Source organism: Lagenorhynchus albirostris, chromosome 16 (genome assembly GCF_949774975.1).
Source record: "Lagenorhynchus albirostris chromosome 16, mLagAlb1.1, whole genome shotgun sequence".
Taxonomy (NCBI): domain Eukaryota; kingdom Metazoa; phylum Chordata; class Mammalia; order Artiodactyla; family Delphinidae; genus Lagenorhynchus; species Lagenorhynchus albirostris.
Window position 1 is genome coordinate 76584133 of NC_083110.1, and position 21455 is coordinate 76605587.

At 49.6% G+C, this 21455-nt stretch overlaps 1 protein-coding gene across 2 annotated transcripts in view; it reads left to right on the forward strand.

Annotated features, from left to right (window-relative positions):
- LHPP (phospholysine phosphohistidine inorganic pyrophosphate phosphatase) overlaps positions 1-21455 on the forward strand; it is a 134885-nt gene that overhangs the window by 14628 nt on the left and 98802 nt on the right. For both annotated transcript variants that reach the window (XM_060125917.1, XM_060125918.1), the window contains exons 2-5: positions 2406-2593; positions 6027-6180; positions 14543-14606; positions 15567-15659. In XM_060125917.1, the coding sequence (XP_059981900.1) occupies positions 2406-2593; positions 6027-6180; positions 14543-14606; positions 15567-15659 (499 nt within the window). The remainder of the gene's footprint in view (positions 1-2405; positions 2594-6026; positions 6181-14542; positions 14607-15566; positions 15660-21455) is intronic.

The following is a 21455-nucleotide window of genomic DNA, read 5'->3' on the forward strand; positions in this document are numbered from 1 at the left end:
TTAGTAACTAAGAAAAATGAAGAGAGAGGACCTGGGACTTGTGCCAGAAAGTCAGAAGGGGTTGCGGTCAGGGGCACGAATGGACAGACCCACGGGGAGGGGCCTTCCCCAAGCATTTCCCGCCACTTTCCAGGGACTGATTCAATCCTAAAACTAGTACTTTGATTTTAAAACGTGTTTTGGATGAACTTATGTTGTATTTCAAAGGAGAACAGTGGCTGAAGTGTCCTGAAGTGAGTTCTGTTATTTACTCATTTTTTTATGGGCATCGAAGTTGTGTTTGGAATAGCAGATGTGAGGCACTGTCATCTCACTGTCACACCGATTGCTCACTGTTCTGAGAAGGTCACATCATAATCCATTAGGAATAATTAGTCCCCCGGCACCCCCTGCCTTCTTCTCTCAACTGCTCCATTAACTTGGGTGCGATCACACATCCCGGGTGCCAATCAATGAAGATCTGCCCGTAAGGTACAAGGTGGTGCTATTAGTTACAATGTATTAACTGCCTAATTTAAAAATACAAAAGCTGTCTTTATGAAGGGCAATTAACCACTAAATGTAATTGATAATTCATAACCCCCTGATTAGGAAAGACAAATACTAAGAAAGAATTGATTACGACATTGTCAGCCTCTCTGTCTGTGTTCGCCTTGTTGTCAGTAGATCTGCCAGTTTTTTTCCAAATCGCACCTGTCCACTCCAGTGCTCAGAGGGTCTGAAAGCTCACTGTAGCGTGGGAATGCGTGTCTTCACCACTGAATCCTGTCTGTTTCCGTCAGGGCACCCTTGGGGGAAGCAGTAGGCGTGGTCCTAAGGAAGGGTCCCCCTCACCAGCTGTCATCTGGACTTTCCATCACTCAGTCATTCAGCAAACGCTTATCGGGGGCCTGCCGTGTGCCAAGCCCTGTGTGAAGCACTGGGGGTGCTGAGGAGCGCCCAGCAGGCCCCATTCCTGACCGCATGGAGCACATGGGTCCAGGAGAGAGACGGTGAACAGATACAGAAATGAGACGATTGGAGATACTGGTTAGTGTTAGAAAGAAAAACCTGGATAGAGACAGGGTAGGGGCAGCGTCCCACAGGATGGTTGGAGAAGGGGACATACAGACCCTCCACCTTTTCCCTAGGATTTCTCGGGCCTCTTGACTTGTAGCCTGGTGTCTTCCGTGGCCCCCCACCGCGCTCTCTGCAGATGCCAAATATGAAGGCTCCCTCGCTGTGGCCCGGGGTTCATCCAGGGAGGGCTGTGCGCTCTGGGCCAGGCCAGAGGTGTGGCCAGCCCACCTCTTCTCACTCCCCCCGGCCCGCTGGCCCCCTTGTTCGGCCCCCATGCCGGCCTCCTCTCCTGCCCGGCCACACCTGCAGCGCTGATGCTTACCAGGTCCCCCCTTCCTTTTGCCGGCCGCTCTGCCTTTGCCTCTTTGCTTCCCTTCGGGTCTCAGCTCCGGAGCTCTCTCCTCCCCGGGGAGGCCTCCCCGACCTTCCCACCCTCCCTGGCCACCCTGTCTCTTCACCTGTTTGGTTCTTCCCAGCACCTCTCTGTTCTCAATCCCCGATTCCCCCTTCCTTTGTGTGGTCTCTGCCCCACCCGCCGACTGAGGGCTCTGGGGGTCAGAGAGCCTGCCTGCGGACACCGTGGCGTTTCTGCGCACCCACCCCAGCCAGGCATTTAGTAGGTGCTCAGTAGCTGCCTGTAGAAGGGTTGAATGTGATTTCACTGGGGTCTCTTCAGGCATCAGCTTTGTGGCTTTGCATTCGGTGAGCCTGCGCAGGTGCAACTGGGATGCGGAGCCTCCTGTGAGCTCAGACGGGAAGGATGTCGGTGCCGCTGACACTCTGCACGCATCCCAGGCTCACCTCACGTTAACTCGCCCGTGTGCCTGGTGACTCTGTCTGGCAAACCTTTCTTCGGTGACAGTGATGAGGAGACACACCTCAGCTTGGCCCCTTGACCTTTGTATTTGGGAAAGTGTGGGTACAGAGTCAGCTCAGTTGCTAAGTGGAAATGCTCGTTGTGACGGGAGGTCCAGAGGGGTGGCCAGGACGCTCGGAGGTGACCCCCGCGAGGCTGAGCGGCATGGTGTGGTGGAGGAGGTGTCGAGTGCGGGAGAGCTGGCATGTGCGTGGGCAGTGTGTCCCAGGGGAGGGTGGGGACGTGTCCCAGGCAGAAGGGGAGGTGTGGGCAGAGGCCAGGCGGGAACCTTGGGGAGCCTCAGCTGTGTCAAGCGCAGTGAGGGTGAGAATGGTCTGCTCCAGCTCCAAAACCCCTGGGGTCAGTCGAGGCCCAGCTCAGGGGCCCGTGGCGACCTGACCTGCACCCTCGGAGAAGCGCCTGTCCAGCCCCCTCCGCAGCAGGCCACACTGCCTGCTGACAGCCCCTCCACCTGTCTCCCCACTTCCAGACTGAAGCGGTCCCAGCTGAAGGTGAGGTTCTGCACCAACGAGTCGCAGAAGTCCCGGGGAGACCTGGTGGCGATGCTTCGGCGTCTGGGCTTCGACATCTCAGAGGACGAGGTGACCGCCCCGGCGCCTGCCACCTGCCTGATCCTGAAGGAGCGAGGCCTGCGGCCACACCTGCTCATCCACGACGGTAGGCCTGCCGGGCCCTGGGACCTGGCTGGGGTGAAGGCGCCTCCTTTCCAGGTGGGGGCTGGGGAGGGGCCCCTTCTCACCTGAACCAGACCACCGGGCAGGACACAGAGGTAGCACGTGGCTCCCGTTGACACCTGTGGGCTCCCTGCTGGGGACCCGGCCCCATCCATCCCGCCTCATACCGGAGGGTGTTTGGAGGCAGATTCCAGGTGGCTCCTCAGAGGAAAACCCTGAATTTGCTTTCTGTGATCTAGGATGAAGCAGGGTGGCAAGGAATTGTCAAGGGGGCAAGATTTTAGCCTCTGGGGTGTGTGTGTCTGTGTGTGTGTGTGTGTGTGTGTGTGTGTGTGTGTGTGTGTGTGTGTGTGTGACACACACACACACACACAGAGACAGAGACAGAGAGAGACAGAGAGAGACAGAGAGGGGGGGATGAAAAGCTAGACTGAGGTCCATAGGTTTCTGAACTATATTTGTGAAAACCAGCCCTGCTGTCTGGCAAACGGCACAGGTTTCCTTCCTGATATTAGTCTGAATGAAGGAAAAGAGCCCCTTGGACCCTCAGCGGGGAGTTTTGCTGGAACAGAGAGGAAGGAGCAGTATTACCTGGTGCCTTCTGAATATTTAAAAAGAAGAGGGACTTCCTTGGCAGTCCAGTGGTTAAGACTCTGCGCTCCCGATGCATGGAGCGCGGGTTCAATCCCTGGTCGGGGAACTACGATCCCACATGCTGCACGGTGCGGCCAAAAAGATAAAAAGAAGAGACATAGCAACGCTTAAGAATTCAGGACACTTTTCTTTAGTTGCACTGAGCCTTCTTCCCTCCTTTGCACTTGGTGTTTTGATTTATAAACCTCTGGCAGAGACAAGGATGATCTTCCGCCTCCGGACAGGGGTGGGCCTCCAAGAGATGGAGGGAGCTCCCTGGAGGTCCGGGTGTCCAGTCCACGACTCTGGCGCCAGTCGAGGGCGACATGCCCAGCCTTTAGAAATCGTGTTTCTCCAAATGCTTCCTCTGTGATCTAGGATCCCTGCCAGTGTCTTTAGAACAGGTCCTTAAAGAAACAGAAAAACTTAAGAAAGAAAATCCTCCCCTCCCCAGGGTGAAGGGAGGGGTGGGGTGGAACTACCAGAGGTGAGAGGGAAACTCAGAGTTTGCCTTGAAGGCATCGTTCATCAGTGAGTCCAACAGGCAGATGTTAGAGCTTGAGAGGCTGAAGGGGAAGCCAGGTGCCCTTCCTCACCTGTAATCCTGCGTCTGTGTTTTCCATAGGTGTACCTGACTTTTCAGACTTCGAATCTTTTTCAAGTTTTATTGTTGATAAATCTTCCCGCCAACATTTTATTACGAGAATTTTCAAATGTACAGCAAAGCTGGAAGAATTTTACTTGGAATATTTGAATGCCCTTAACCTTGATTTTACCAGTGACATTTTGCTATATTTTCTTCATTATATATCTACCCATCCCTCCGTCCATCTATCCATCTTTATCTTTTTGATGCATCTCAAAGTAACTTGCAGGCATTGGTACACTTCCCCTAAACACTTCACATCATTAACTAGAGTTCAATCTGTTTAGTTTTTTCTTTTCATGTAAAATTTACATGCAATGAAATACAGAAATCTCAAGTGTACTTTTGCTGAGTTTTGAAAAATGCACACATCTGTGTAACTCAAACCCCTATCAAGACCTAGAACATTACTGGGACTTCCCTGGTGGTCCAGTGGGTAAGACTTCACGCTCCCAATGCAGGGGACCCGGGTTCGACCCCTGGTTGGGGAACTAGATCCCACGTGCATGCCACGACTAAGAGTCCGCATGCCGCAACTGTGACCCAATGCAGCCCCCCCCAAAATATATATATTATATATGTATATATATATAAAAAAGACCTAGAACATTACCATCACCCCAAAAGTTCCCTAATGCCCTTCCCTATTAGTCCCCATCCCCAACCCCTATAGAGGCACCCACTGTTTGGATTTGTTTCCATTATAAATCAGATTACTGTGTCTAGAATTTCATATAGATAGAATCACACAGCACCTAGTTTTGGGGGTTCCCAAGACCACCCTCAGGCTTGATGATTTGCTAGAAGGACTCACAGGACTCAGAAAAGCTGTCCTACTCACAGTTATGGTTTATCACAGTGAAAGAATACAGATTAAACTCAGCGAAGGGAGGAGATGCGTGGGCAGAGACCAGGAGAATCCGGGCGCGAACTTCCAGGTGCGTCGTGCTGGGATGCACTTCATTCTCCCAGCAGCGCGATGCGTGACAGTACGCCTGAGGTGTGGTCACCCAGAGAAGCTCACTGCAGCCTCGTGCCCAGGGTTTTTATTAAGGGTCAGTCAGGTAGGCATGCAGCGCCCGTGTGACTGACCTTGGCTACTCTGTCTCCAGGCCCCCAGGTGTCAAACTGATGCAGCATAGCCCAGGGCCCCAGACACACAAAAGCGCTCTTTCCAGGCAGAATATTCCAAGGGCTCAGAAGTGATCTCCCGGGAGGCGGTGGTGGGCCTGATCTGAAGACAGCCTTTCTTTGGATGTGCAGGGTTTGAGCAGCCCAGGCCTGCTGAGTTAACCGTTCCTAGTGTGCAGGGCTTCTTTCACCCAACATACTGTTTGGTTGCACGTGTCAGTAGGTCTTTTCCTCTTGATCGCAGAGTGGCATTCTGTTGAGTGAACATCCCATGGTTTGTTTATCCGTTCCCCTGTTGACAGATACCTGAGTTTGGGTTTTTTTAAAAACTAATTAATTAATTTTTGGCTGCGTTGGGTCTTTGTTGCTGCACGCGGGCTTTCTCTAGTTGCGGCGAGCGGGGACTACTCTTCGTTGCAGTGCGCAGGCTTCTTCTTGCCGTGGCTTTTCTTGTTGCAGAGCACGGGCTCTAGGCGCATGGGCTTCAGTAGTTGTGGAACGCAGGCTCAGTAGTTGTGGCTCAAGGGCTCTAGAGTGCAGGCTCGGTAGTTGTGGGGCACGGGCTTAGTTGCTCCGCGACATGTGGGATCTTCCCCGACCAGGGATCGAACCCGTGTCCCCTGCATTAGCAGGCGGATTCTTAACCACTGCGCCACCAGGGAAGTCTCCTGCCTATGGTTTTGAACTAAGGGAACTTCTGGGGTAATGCTGGTGTTGTAGTGGGGGTGCCAGGGGTGGGCCCATCATCTTTCAGGATCCTAACACACACTCTGTGTGGAGCCAGAATTCCTTCATCTGTAAAATGGGAATAGCACCCCTTCCTTGCCCGCCTCTCATGGCAGCTTGATGATCAGAAAGAGCATCTGAGAAAGGGCCAGGCAGACAAGGCAGACACAGGTGTTCCTGGAAGGAGATGAGAGGTGGGCCATGTCAGCCGGGGCTTTATCCTTCTCTCTCTCTCTCTCTCTCTCTCTCTCTCTCTCTCTCTCTCTCTCTGTCTCACCAGGAGTCCGCTCGGAATTTGATCAGATCGACACGTCCAATCCAAACTGTGTCGTAATTGCAGATGCAGGAGAAGGCTTTTCTTATCAAAACATGAATAAAGCTTTCCAGGTGCTCATGGAGCTGGAGAATCCTGTGCTCTTCTCACTGGGAAAAGGGTAAGTCAGCTGCAGAGAGAGTCGTTCATGGCCACTTTGGGTCATGCTCTGTGCGTCTCTGACTTAACAGAATCAGCAGAGAAGATGGGAAAAGTGGGTGTGGGGTGGACGCAGGGTGACTCCTTCTTCCTTCCCTCCCCTTTTCTTGCTTTTTTTCCCCTTCATTCCTATCTTTTGATAATTTTTGAGGAAATTCCCTGTCTTTAGGAGCTGGTTGGTCAAGCTTCCCTGCGGGCCCGAGGCTGGAAGAGGCCAGGGGCAGGGGAGGGTCACTGCAGAGGAGACCCCTGGAGATCTCAGGGGCCTGTGTTGACTGTCCTGAGTTTAGGTGCATTTTCACAGGATACAGCACGAGACTTGGATGGATTGGGCCAAGGGGGAACCTAAGTAGTAGAAAATAGGCTCGAGGGCCTGTGGGATGCTCTTGTCCGGGCCCCATATCTCTGGCCGCACAGCACAGTCTGTGTAAAGTTGTGATTTTGTGACCAACATTTTTGTCCGAGTCTTCAGCCTGAGCCTCACTGTCTCTTTTAAAAAGCCATGTTGGTTATTTTTCTTACCATCTTTTACCACCAAGACAGCACATATTCACTGAAGAAAAATTAGAGAATACAGATGAGCAAAAAGAAGAAAACAAAAAATTTCCAGTCCCACCGCATGAGAAAACAACTGTCAACGTATTGATATACGTCCTTCCAAGTGGTTTCCTATGCAGAGAGATCATTATACATGCGTGTATTTACATCAGTGTCAAACTTGACCTACTTCTGTCACCCATTTTTAGTTGTTCACCAAACATTTTGTGAACCACTTTCCATACAATAAGTAGATGTCTCTGTGGTGAGGTTATTCCTATCAATTGTTTTTACAGTTTTTTTTTTTTTTTTTTTTTTTTTTTTGCGGTACGCGGGCCTCTCACTGCTGTGGCCTCTCCCATTGCGGAGCACAGGCTCCGGACGCGCAGGCTCAGCGGCCATGGCTCACGGGCCCAGCTGCTCCGCGGCACGTGGGATCCTCCCGGACTGGGGCACGAACCGGGGCACGAACCCGTGTCCCCCGCATCAGCAGGCGGACTCTCAACCACTGCGCCACCAGGGAAGCCCCTACAGTTATTTTTTAAAAAATAACTCTCCTATAGTTATTGTAACCAACGCCTGCTGATGGACATTTGTGTTGTTTCTAGTTTTCTACCAAAGTAAGGCTGTGATCGGTATCTTTGTGCATTTCAGATGATATGTATTTTTGAGCTTCTTAATGTATGTTGCCAAGCTGCTTTCCAGAAAGCTGTGCAGATTTATTCTGTCCTCAATGGAAGCAACACTAGGATTTTAGAACCACGAGGATGCTGTGGAGCTCTATCCCAGCTTCTCGTGCGGGGCAGGAATTCTGTGGCCGTCTCTGGGGGAGCCTTTCTCAGCTTAGATGCTTCTGGTGATTGGGAACTTCCTTCCTCTGCCTGCTGAGCAGGGCAGCTATTCCAGGTGACACCAGGGGGCTTTTTATCTGGCCGCCAGCCATTGCTAAGCACTTCATGTAGTTCCATGTTTAATTCTGACCACAACGCTGAGCTGTAGGCAGTGTCATTGCCATTTTACAGATGGGCCTATTGAGGCATAGGGAGGTGAAGTAAGCCATGGTCCCCCCATCTGTAAGTGCCAGGATGGCCAGGAGTGCTCCCCAGAGCCTGTGCTCTGTCGCCTCTAGGCTACATTCAAGAGCAGACATTTGGTCCACACAGGATCTTAAATTTTTTTGAGGATGTTTTAAAAATTGGGAGATTTTACGTAAAATAACCAGATGTCTGGATCCTTTTGAGAAATCAGAAGATCTGGCAGTCCTGGCCCCCATTCCCGAGAGCACCCAGCTTGGCTGGAGCCACTGGTCCGTGAGTTCCGGTGCACCACGGACCTGACCGTGTCCTCCTGCCCCTTCTCCAGGTTTCAGAGTTGGTTGCCGTTCATCTTGTACCAACTGTTGTTTTTCTCATAGTAGAGAAATATCTTTTCATGGCTATGTCTCTTTCAAAATAGGCAAATGAAAGATTTAAAGAAAGAGAAGAGAGGATATACTTCTTTTCGGAGCTACAAATATTCTCGTGTGTTTATGATGAAAATAAAATGTGTCCTGTATTAGTCAGTGCTCTCCAGAGAAACAAAACCAACAGGATGTGGAGACGTATATACAGGCAGTCCCTGACTTAGCGATGGTTCGGATTATGATTTTTCGACTTTGTGATGGTGTGAAAGCTACGCACGTTCAGTAAAAATCAGACTTCGAATTTTGATCTTTTCCCGTATGCAATATGATGCTCTCTTATGATGCTGGGCAGTAGCAGCAAGTGGCAGGTCCCAGGCAGCCACTCGACCACGAGGGTAAATAACGGATACACTTTACAACCATTCTGTACCCAGATCGCCATTCTGTTTTTCTCTTTCAGTACAGTATTCAATAAAATACATGAGATATTCAATGCTTTATTATAAAATAGACTTTGCATTAGATGCTGCTGCCCAGCTGTAGGCTAATATAGTGTTCTGAGCACATTTAAGGTAAGCTGGGCTAAGCTATAGTATTTGGTAGGTTGGGCTTATTAAATGCATTTTTATTTTATTTTATTTTATTTATTTTGTGTGTGTGTGGTATGCAGGCCCCTCACTGTTGTGGCCTCTCCCGTTGCGGAGCATAGGCTACGGACGTGCAGCCTCAGCGGCCATGGCTCACGGGCCCAGCCGCTCCACGGCATGTGGGATCTTCCCGGACTGGGGCACGAACCCGTGTCCCCTGCATCAGCAGGCAGACTCTCAACCACTGTGCCACCAGGGAAGCCCTAAATGCATTTTTGACTTACAATATTTTCAACTTATGATGGGTTTATCAGGACGTAACCCCATGGTAAGTTGAGGAAGATGTGTATGTAAAGAGAAGTTGATTGTGGAGTCTAGGTATGTCCAGAATCTGCAGCATAGGCCGCAGGTTGGAGATGCAGGGGAGAGTTGCAGTCTGAATGCCAGGCTGTCTGCTGGCAGGTTCCTTCTCGCTCAGAGAGCTCAGGCTTCGTTCTGGTTGTGCCTTCAACTGACTGAACGAAGCCCACCACGCTCTGGAGGGCAATCTGCTTTACTCAGGTCCACTGATTTAAATGTTAATCTCACCCAAGAGATATCTTCACAGAAGCATCCAGCATACTGTTAGACCAAATATCTGGGGAGCTTGGCCCAGCCAAGTTGACATAAAATGAACTGTCACAGTCCCTTCCAAACCTTACCTTCTTCAGTTTAGTTCATTGCAAACCACAGAACCTGGCCTGCTTAATTCTTTTACACTCTGGCTTGGTCCTGTAGGCATCCCTGAAGTTACCAGCCCCTCACTAAAGAACAACACAATTAAGAAGATCTGTTTTAGTGACTTCCTGGTGGTCCAGTGGTTAAGACTCCATGCTCCCAACACAGCAGGCCCAGGTTCGGTCTCTGGTCGGGGAGCTAAGATCCTGCATGCCACACGGTGGGGCCAAAAAGAAACTCTATTATAACTCATTTATGTTAAAATTTTTTTCTTTAAAATTGTCTCTAATTATTAAAAGTTACTATTCCAGATAAGGGGTAGTAGTCAAAATAGGTATGTTGTTGAAAACGAAAAAAAAAATGAGATCAGTTTCTTTTAGCTTTGTAATTCTGTAACACATTCAGCAGTAGGCAAGTGTTTGTTTTCCAAATAAGCAATTAGTGGGGTCTCTAGCTGCTGGGGACTCTGGCTTAGGCTATGGGTTGGGTACTCAAAAATCAGAGAAAGGGACCAACAGCTTCTGGGCCTAGGTCATAGCTTCCTGGGACAGCCCAAGGAACCATGAAGAGCTGCTGTCGCATCCACGTGGGGGTCATTGATGGTGAGGGGCTGTCCTCCACTGGAGTGGGGCTGTGCGGAGTCCCCAAGGAGGCAGGGTGGCGGGGGCACTGGGGCAGAGTGTCCTCCTCCTAGAAACGGTGTGATTTACATTTGGCATCTGTTTGGACCGAGAGTGGGAATTGCCTTTGTAATTTCTTCTGTCATGCTGCCCTCAGAAAATTAAGCTGTTTACGCGACAGCCTATGGAAGGTTAATGGCTCTTGTGGGAAAGGTCAAGTGGTCATTTTGAAGGGAGTTTGTGCTGAATAATCGGAAGGGCAGAAGAAATAAAGCATAAAATCTATCTGACTGCTTCTCTCCGGCTTTTCCCTGTCCTTCCAGAATGCACAGTTTCTTCTTTGTGGCCAGAACACTCAGGTTCTCACCAGACCTGCTGTTGCTTTTATTATGCCAGTAACAAAAGATAAATATATCAGATCTCTTGTGTTTCGGGAATAACCTGGGCCTTTATGATTAAAAAAAAAAAAAGTTAACTTAGGTGCTAGTATTTACTGGATCTCTAAAAATGTTTTCAGCTAACAGATGGCCTTCAAGGTGCCTTTTTGTTTTCCTGGATGAAGAAGAAATAAAGACAAATTCTGGGCACTATAAAAACAAGGCCAGGGCTTCCCTGGTGGCGCAGTGGTTAAGAATCTGCCTGCCAATGCCGGAGACACGGGTTCGAGCCCTGATCCGGGAAGATCCCACATGCCGCAGAGCAACTAAGCCCGTGAGCCACAACTACCGAGCCTGAGCTGAGCTCTGGAGCCCACGCGCCACAGCTACTGAGCCTGCACGCCTAGACCCCGTGCTCCGCAACAAGAAAAGCCACCACAATGAGAAGTCCGCGCACCTCAACGAAGAGTAGCCCCCGCTCGCTGTAACTCAAGAAAGCCCACACGCAGCAACAAAGACCCAACGCAGCCAAAAAAAAAAAGCAGAAAAAACACAAATACTAAGTTCTCCAATTTTGATTTATGGAAGTCAGTTTTTCCTTTAGGTTCTAAAAGTCAGTGTAGCAAAGACAGGCTTTTAATTGCATATTTTCTGCTGCATGTTCGGTTTGTTCTTCCCACCAGGACTAAATTTAAATTTAAGAAAGTGCAGGTATCTGTCACTCTGGAAAAAAGGTTTTGGGGGAGGCTGAGGCGGGCAGAAGGGGTGCCGCGTGGGTGTCCTCGGGAGGCCTTACCGAGGGGAGGGGCCCCCAGCTCCTGCCCCCTCCACACCACTCCAAGCTGAGGCTGGAGCCCTCAGCTCCAAACAGAGCTGTGTCTGTCGCGACAGAGTGGCCTGTTTTATAATTGTTTCCTTGGTGCCTGGCTAAGCCTCTGCTATGCTGGCCGCATTCTTTCCCTCAGCTCCGTCCTCCCTGCCTGGCTCGCTTCAACATGCCCATCCTCGGGGAGGCCCTCCCAGTCTGGCCCCTCCCGCAGCGGGCATCTCATGGGGGGCCAGGGGACGAGGCGGTGGCTCCCTGAGAGCCTGACAGACCCCCGTGCGCCTAGAGCAGCGTCCGGCCCTTGGGGCCCTCAGCAGGGTGCCGAGTCCGGGAGGCTCCGGGCCTGGGCTCTTGCATTCCTCCCCCTTGAGCTTCAGGTCTCAGCTTTGATGTGTCCTTCTCTGGGCCACCTCCCCGCCTTCCTGTCCCCAGCCTGTCCAGCCCTCCTCAAGCAGAGTGCACAGAGCATGGGGTTCCACCTGTTGTCACCCATGTCCTGCCCTTTTATATTTGTCTGTGGACTTGTCTGCTTCCCCCCGAGACCGAGAGTCCCTGGGGAGCAGCCTGGGTCTGAGAGCATCCCCTGCAAAGGGTGTGGGGCATCTGCGTCCTAAATGTTTTGGGGGACTGCGTTAGCGGATGCCACTGCCCCCCGGCAAGCCCAGGCCTCAGCACCCAGCATCTCCCTCTGCCTCTTGGGCAAATTTTGCTTTACTTGGCCATTCCTTCAAACCCTGGACCTAGGAAACCCTGGACCCATGACCTGGGGAAAGCGTCATACCAAAGTAGTTGATCGTGGAAAAAGAAAAGGAAGCACTATTTTGAGGCTGTATAAATGCAAAATAGATGTCTAGATTCCAGATTTAAGATAAATGAGATTAGGAACCTCTAAGCCTGTGATTTAGGGTCACCCTTTAAAAATGGGAGCATTGGCAGGTCCTAGCTCGGTAAGCAGCGGCAGTTCTCTCTTGGCTACCAGGTGCCTTCCTGCATGTGTGTGGTATCCCACATCCTCGTGGCACGGCCCCAAGAGCACAGAGCCTCGGACCCCGGCCGAGAGGCCCAGGCTCACTTGGAGACCGAGTCCTGTCGTGATGGGAGATGCCCCCTTGGCGTCAACAATCGGGCTCCAGGCTCTAATCCACCCGACAGGAGTGAGTAGCAGGGGACCAGCCCTTGCCAAGGTCAAGGGTTTGGCTACAGCCCTGCAGCCCAGCCTGCGTCCAGACGGAAGCTTCCAAGGTGGGCAGTGGAGGATGCGGAGTGGGAGAGCGCTAGTCCCACCTGAGCACCAGGTGAACGCTGCGGGCAGCAAGGCTCCTGCAGCCTTGGAGGCCTCAGGTGGGGCAGAGAGGGACAGGCAGAATCCCTGGGAGCCGCAGAGCTGGAGGAAAGGCACAGCCCTGGGGCAACTCCCGAGCTGTGCTACCATTTCCAGTAGTCACACAGCAGGCTTCAGCCCCCACAAACTGGAAAGACTTGTGTTCATCCTTTCTTCTCCAGCTCATATCTCTTTTTTAAAAAAATAATTTATTTATTATTCATTTATTTATTATTTTTGGCTGCATTGGGTCTTCGTTGCTGTGTCCCGGCTTTCTCTGGTTGTGGCGAGTAGGGGCTACTTTTCGTTGCGGTGTGTGAGCTCCTCATTGCGGTGGCTTCTCTCGTTGTGGAGCATGTGTTCTAGGTGTGTGGGCTTCAGAAGTTGTGGCACATGGGCTTAGTTGCTCCATGGCATGTGGGATCTTCCCGGACCAGGGATGGAACCCATCTCCGCTGCACTGGCAGGCGGATTCTTAACCACTGTGCCACCAGGGAAGTCCCCCCAGCTCATATCCTATTACCCATCTCAGTCTGGGTGAGCAGTTATTTATAACAATGTTCTCTAATATTTTTGGAGCGGTTTCTGCGTGCCAGGCATCGTGTTAGGAACTTCGCCTGCATTATTTTGCTCAAGCCTCACAGCAACCCATAAGGGTAGGTACTGGAGTTTCTTTTTGCCCATTTTACAGATTAGGAAACCGAGGCCCAGAGGGCTTAAGCAACCCGAAGTCCCACAGTTAAAAAGAAGTGGAAAGAGGATTTGAAACCCTGAGGTCAGCATGCTTCACTAGCCTTCTCTTTGCTTTTCCACATACATGTTGTTTATTTGTATCATTTTTTTAGATTCCACATATAAGTGGTATCATATGATATTTGTCTTTCTCTGTCTGACTTCCTTCACTTGGTATGATAATCTCTAGGTCCATCCATGTTGCTGCAGGTGGCATTGTTTCTTTTTTTATGGCTGAGTAGTACTCCATTTTGTGTTTGTGTGTGTACGTATATATATATGTGTGTGTGTATATATATCACATCTTTTTAATCCATTCATGTCTGTGGACATTTAGGTCACATACATGTTATTTAACGTCTCCCAAATTTGAAGGTTGAGGGGAGGGAGAAGGGTAACTGATGTGACGGGTCTGAAAACATGGTGACAGTCCTGGGTTTCCGTTAACCCTGTCTTCAGAGCAGCACAGAGTCAACTACCTTCTCACTTTATAATCGAATGGCTTTGCTCAGAGAGAACTGGGCTTGGTCACCGTGTGTCCCAAGGGGTCTGCGTGTGGCCTTGGGTGGCCAGGCAGTGGCAGCTGGGCCTCAGCACAGCGCTCACAGGAGGGAAGATGTGAAACCGTCTTGGGAGGCCCTGCTGTGAGCCAAGCCGTCTTGGCCCCAGCGAGACGGGGAACAAATAGTTGTCTTCTCCTAAAAGCATCTGGCGCCTGTAAGACCTGGCACCTCTCCTGACCCCCAGCTACTAGGAGATACGGCAGGGTGCTGTGGAACTAATGGAGTTTTCTTCTTCAGGCGGCAATTAGGGTTAATTATTAGCAATTAGGGGTTCACCACATGCTCTGTGGACCAGCTGTCCTTTGGAGAACACAGGTCACTGTGTTTCTCTGTGTTAGCAACTGGATCCAGCTGCCCCTGGGGTCCCCCACTGTGGCGGGGTCCCCACGAGGCTGGCAGCAGGGGGCCATTCTGACTGAGAGTTGCTGACTCACCGTCTCTCCCCCTCTCGTCCAGGCATGGTGGCCACCGCTGGGCTGTGTCGAGCTGACCTCCGTCGGTCATTCTCAGCGTGGCGTCTGGACTGACCCTGGCCGGTGACTCAGCTCTCTGGAGCTGGCAGAACCGGGACAGGGCAGTTTCTCTTGGCACTTCCCAGGCCCCTGGGCTCAGCTCCCCTCGTCCCCTTCTGCTCTTTTCTAGACGCTACTACAAGGAGACCTCTGGCCTGATGCTGGACGTTGGTCCCTACATGAAGGCGCTTGAGGTACCTGCCCTGGGTCTGCCCGAGCCCTTTTCACGTCTCAGGGCCCTCGGGGATGTTTCTGGCCTTTCTGGAGAAGAGGGTGTGCTCAGTGTTCTGAGTGCCTTCTATGTTTTCCAGCTCACCCCCCCCCCATTTGAGGCTCCAAGCCCGGCTCCCCCTCCTCTGGAGCTTGGCCTCTCGGCTGCCCTGGTCATCACTCTGCCCCCCAGTCTCTCCCTCTCCTCCCCACAGCCCGTACCGCCTGCCGCTGACCCCGCTGGCCCTCCCAGCATGCTCCGTAGCTCTCCTCTCGGATTCTTGGCTTCTGGGTGTGTGTGAACCTGCCTCATTCCTGACCCTCCTCTGCAGCACCCTGAGCTTGATGTGTCCTGATTAGACTCCTTCCCAGTTCCCTCCTCCAGTTTCCAAGTCTGGGCTCAGATGGGGCTCCCGCTCTGACTCACACCTAGCCAGCTGCCCCAGCCCGGGCTCCTGGCCCAGGTCAGCCCATTTCATGTCCCGTACTCACTGCTACATTGGTCCCTGCCTACTCGCACTCAGGTGGGAGGGACGGACAGGCTGGCGGATGGGGCCCTGGACCTTTTCCCCTGGAGGGCCTATGACAGAGCTGGGGGTGGTCGGGGGAGAAGGGAAGGGAGGAGAAGCAAGAATGCAGATGAGAGCACTGTCGGGGTGGCCTGCTGTGGACCGCCTCCTGCTGAGGTCCGGCACTGGGGCAGGTGGCAGGGTGCCTGGTGGTGGGTGCCCCCAGCATCCCGGGCAGCCCGATGTGGAGTTGTGACACTTGCCTACGAGGTGTGCCTCTCGGCCCATGTGTCTTGCCGCTTGGAGGTCCCTGGCCTGCAGGTGCACATTTGGGGCATCTCTCCTTGATTCCCCGGAGGGAGGATTTCACTGCAGAGCGGGTGTTCACCTGTACTTGCTCCCAAACCCATGCCATGTCCTTCTGTCTTTCCCCAGTATGCCTGTGGTATCGAAGCTGAGGTGGTGGGGAAACCTTCCCCTGAGTTTTTCAAGTCTGCTCTGCGGGAGATGAGGGTGGAAGCCCACCAGGTAAGCCAGCGGGTCCTGAAGCATGTGTGTGGGGGCAGCTATTGAGGGAGGCCCAGAGTGCTCCCGGGGCGGCCTCGGCGCCGGAGATGGGTTTGAGGGCTCAGGCAGCCTGCGAAGGTTCCCTCTCGCCCCCCATGAGAGCCGATCTGACTGGAAAGAGGGAAAAAGACAGCAAAGGAGGCCCATTGAATGTTTTCCACCTGGTTAATTAGTATCAGTATAAGAGCGAGAAAAAGAAATGCCTGTGGCTGTTTTCAAGCCACTTTTGTTTCTTCTCTGGAAGGGTAAGGATTGACAAGTCCTATCAATATATTAAAAATATTTCATGGAAAGACAATGCACAGCAAGGTGAAAAGAACATGTTGGAGTAAAATCATGCATCTGGCCACCTTTACATTATAACTGTTTTTGAGACAGGTTGCCTTCCAAACATACATCTTAAAAGGAAAAAAGGCAGTTATGGTTTTAGTGTCCCCAGTGCCCATCCTCCCACCTCCCCTTCCCAGGTAGAGTGAGTCGGTCCCCTCTGGCCGGTGGGTTCCTGATGGCATTGTTGAAGAAACAGTGGGCACGTGTCTGCCGGTGGTCAGGGCTGTCCTGCTGTCTGTTTTGGACACGGCACCAGGGGACAGTGTCAGCATCCTGTGGTGAGGCTGGTGCCCCCAGGATCACCGTGCTGCTCCCTTATTCTTGGACCGGAATTTCCCATGTGTGTTCCAGTCTAGAGCACTGGTCTCTCACGATGCTTAGAGAAAGACAGCACAAAGCCATGGCAGTCTGGAACCTCTGCGCCCAAACCTCCCCTGAGATTCACAGATGCCAGAAAATACAGTTCTCGGGGGTCCCCAGGAAACACCTAGAAAATGCCGGCTGAGGCTGTAGAGAGGAGAGGCCTGTGTTTTGAATGAGTGAAGACTACAGGAATAAATAACTTGGTTTTCATGACTTCATTTCACGGTGACAATTTTAAAAATTTGTTTTATTGTGACAAATTTCAAATATATACAAAAGCAGAGACAGCGAAACAGTGATTCTCCTCATATATCCATCACCCAGATTCAACAATTAGAAGATTTTGTCACGTTCCCTTCTTCTATCCCATTTCTTTCTCTTTAAAAATTTACTTTTTTTTTTTTCTGTTGTATTTTAAAGCAAATCCCATTCTTTGTTTTTTGGTTTTGGGTTTTTTTTGTGGTACGTGGGCCTCTCACTGTTGTGGCCTCTCCCATTGCGGAGCACAGGCTCCGGGTGTGCAGACTCAGCGGCCATGGCTCACGGGCCCAGCCGCTCTGCGGCATGTGGGATCTTCCCGGACCGGGGCACGAACCCGTGTCCCCTGCATCGGCAGGCGGACTCTCAACCACTGCGCCACCAGGGAAGCCCATATTAATGCATTTTTGACAATGCATTAAGACACCTAACCATGGCAAAAAAAACCACACACACGCAAAAAAGCTGTCAGCATCATCACTCATTCAGGAAATGCAAATCAAAACCACAGTGAGATCCCACCTCACACCCACTTGGATGGCCATGATAATTTTAAAAGAAAAAAGGAAAATAACAAGCATTGGCAGGGATGTGGAGAAACTGGAACCCTCATATAGGAATACTGGTAGGAATGTAAAGTGGAGCACCCACTATGAAAACCAGTTCCGTGATAATTAAATGTAGAATTATCGTATGACCCAGCAATTCCACTCCTAGGTGTATATCCAAAAGACTTGAAAACGGGTGTTCACACACAACTTACACGTGAATGTTCATAGCAGCACTATTCACAATAGCCAAAAGGTGGAAATAATGCAGATGTTCATCAACAAATGAACGGGTGAACAAAATGTGGTTTATTGTCACCGTGGAATATTTCAGCTATAAAAAGAATGAAATACTGATAAATCCTACCATGTGTATGAACCTTGAAAACATTATGGTAAGTGAAAGAAGCCAGTCACAAAAGGTCACGTTTTATATATTTAACATTTATATGAAATGTTCAGAATAGGCAAATCCACAGAGACATAAAATAGATCAGAGGTTGCCGGGGGCTGGGAGTGTGGGGGAATGGGGGCCGGCTGCCCGTGGGTACGAGGTCTCCTTCTGGGTTGATAAAAAATGTCTGGAACTCGCTGGTGGTGATGGCTGTACAACATTGTGAATGTACTTAATGCCACTGATCTGTATACTTCCAAATGGTTACATTGGTAAATTTTATGTTATTTTATCACATTGAAAAAAAAACCAAACCAAAAAAACTCTACCTAACAAAATCAATAGTAATTCCTTAGTATTATCGAATACCAGTCCATATTTAAATTTTCCTGGCTGTCTCAGAAATGTCTTTTATGTAGATTTAAAAAAAAAATCAAATCCAAATAAGGTTGTTTTGTGTTTTAAACCTCTCTTTTTAACATTTTTATCATGGAACATTTCAAATATCTGTGCAAATTGCGAGAGTAACCTCATAAGCCCCCAGGTACCCATCACTGAGCTTCAGTAATTATCAACTAATAAGCACTTTTAAAAATTGTTTTTAACTGTTCATTCTGAAGCAATTTCCCACGTACAAAGAGGTTGCAAAAATAGTACAGAGAATTCCCCTGTGTCCTTACTGCAGCTTCCCCAAAGGCTAACATCTTATGTAACAACCACAGGACAATTATAAACTCAGGAAGTTAGCCTTGATGCAGATGTTGACTAGCCCAGGGACCCTCTGTTTTTGGACATGTTGTATTTGGTGTCACGCCCCCTAGCACCCTTTATTCTGAGCAGTTCCTCAGTCTGTCTTTGTCTTTTAGGACTGTGGCCGTTTTCAAGAGTACTAGCCAGTTCTTTCGTAGAATGTCCCTGATGTTCCCTCATGATTTAATTTCAGGTTATGCATTTCTGGCATATGTAATTCTGGTTATACATTTCACAGACAGTGCCATGCCCTCTGGTGTGTCCCATCAGGAGGCATGTGCGGGCGCTCTGCGCATTATAGGCTGTGGTCACTTTGATGCCTGTTGGAGGTTCCCATTTCTGCACTGCAGAGTTACTGTTGTCCCTTTGTGACTAATAAGTATCTTATGGGGGAATACTTTGACACTGTGTAAATATTCTCTCTCCTGACATTCTTTTCCCCTCCTAATTGCAGCATCCTCTTACCTGCAACAGTTGTCACCATGGTGCCAAATGGCGCTTTTCTACTTCCATTGTTCCCTCTATATTTATTGATTAGCATTTACTGTAAGAGAGAGCTTTCCTTTTTCTCCCATTTACTTTTTTATTTATTCCAACATGTACTTAAGGATATTTGTTTTATTCCACGAGTCGCAATCCATTCCTGTTGTTACTTTGTTGCCCAGATTGTCCCCTATTTGGCCATTGGGACCACTTTGAAGATTAATAACCCCTTGTTTAATCTGTGCTCCCACCTGCTCCTCTCCCCTAGATTATTTTCAGTCATCTCCCAGAAATCATATCATTTCATCTGTAAGTATTTCTAAGTGTCTCTAAAAGATAGGAATTCTTTTTAAAAACATGGATGATGCCATTATCACAACTCAGTAATACTAACAATAATTCCTTAATATCATCAAATATCCAGCCATTATTCACATTTCCCTGATTGTCTTACAAGTGCTTACGTCGTCGCTTGCAGTTTCTTTGAATCAGAATCCATATGAGGTCCTCGCATTGTGATTGGCCGGTGTGATTCTTAAGTGTTTTCTAATCTATCCATTCCCACCCACCCGCGCCGACCCCACCCCCGTCTCCCTTTGGTACTCCTTGCAGCTTTATGAAGAAGAAGCTGGCTTGTTTGTCCTGTAGAGTTTCCCACTGTCAGGATTTTGTTGATCGCGCCTCAGTGGTGTCCTGTCTCATGCTCCCCTGTTCTCCCTGCTTCCTGAATGTTGATAGTTAGATCTAGAAGCTTAGGCAGAATCTGTTTCAGTTTTTTTGATGACTGCTTTCTGGGTTGTGTTGTGGCCTCCCTTAGGAGGTTCAGAATGTCTGGGTGTCTCCTTCGGTGGCGTTAGCAGCCATTGGTGATTGGTGCGTTAACCCCATTCATTCATTAAGGGCTGCAAAATGGTGATATTGGAATTCTGTCATTCCTTCTCCATTTCTTCTCTGGATTACCTCTGTATAGGAAAACGCCCCACGAACTATGCGTTCCCCTGAAGTACAGTTCATATAGGAAACTACAGATAAATGCCTATTTCTTTCTTGCTATTTATTAGTTTTCAGATGATTGATTCTCTAACACCCTCCCAATACCTTGGAGGTTTAAAACTACATATATGACTATAAATAGACAAAAGCATATTTGACGTGTTCCAATCCATCGCAGTTATTCGTGTTCAAAATACTGCATCTTTGACCAGTGGGAGCCTCTTCCAGCTGCCCTCTGAGTCCTGTTGTCCTGACCCCAGAGGTCTCTGAGAGGCTTTACTCCTGTTATGACAGGATAACACCTGCCCTGCACACTTCCTGCCCAAGGCCTAGAGTCTGCCATCCTTCCAAGGAGCCATGCTTACCTTTAGTGGAAAATAGTATTCAGAAACCATAGTCGGGATATTAACCATTCTTACTGTTATTGGGTTGGTCATCATTTCCAAGACTTAGTCTACCAGGGTTGAAAAAATATGTATCTTTAAAGATGAAGTGCAGGGCTTCCCTGGTGGCGCAGTGGTTGAGAGTCCGCCTGCTGATGCAGGGGACGCGGGTTCGTGCCCCGGTCCGGGAAGATACCAATGCCGGGGAACAGCTGGGCCCGTGAGCCATGGCCGCTGAGCCTGCGCGTCCGGAGCCTGCGCTCCGCAACGGGAGGGGCCCCAACAGTGAGAGGCCCGCGTACCGCAAAAAAAAAAAAAGATGAAGTGCATAATGAGTTCATACTGAAACTTCTGATCCAGATTTAGGCCTGTGGGTTTTTACTGGATCACCCATCTTGTGTCTGTATTTCCTTTTTGCCGTGTCAGAAATCCTGGCTTACGAGAATACCGACATAATCATTTGTTTTAGCCCATAATACACACAAGAGTCTTGAATCTCAAAAACCTTATGCTGTGTGGGAGAAGCCAGGCACAAAAGAGTGGGTGCCACCACCAGTTCTATCAGCGCCACCAAGGCTGGGGCAGGGTTGTGATTGCCGTGGACTGGACTGTGAGACACAGCATCACTGTGGCTGCTGATTCCTGAATATGATGAGGCTGATTACTGGTGCTGTTTAAGATTTCTTTTTCCGACAGTTCTTTTTTGGCTTAGAATATATCCCTCTAGAGATTTACAGCCAAATTACTGTTTTTTAAAGCTACCATTATTCCGCTGGGTAAGTGTGTCACCAACAGGACCCTCCTTGAAGTCACTTTACTTCCAATTTTTAAGGAGTTGGTTTTTCAACATTTAAACTTGTTTCATAGTTATGTAAAAATTCATGTGGTTCCGAAATTAAATCCACGGAACAAGATACATTCAAGGAAGTCTGGCTCCTGTCCTTTTCCTTCTATTGTCTTCCCACCCATCTCTCATCATAGCCATTTTTATAAATATTATGGCTTATCTTTGCATTTTTTAAATATGACCAACTGTGTATACATTTGTATCCTACTTACAGGGTGAATTTGAGAGAGCAAATTCTTTTCTTTTCAAAGATTTTTTTTTTGATATGGACCATTCTTAAAGTCTTTATTGAACTTGTTACAGTATTGCTTCTGTTTTATATGTTGGTTTTTTGGCCACAAGGCATGTGGGATCTTAGCTCCCCGACCAGGGATCGAACCTGCACTCCCTTCATTGGAAGGCGAAGTC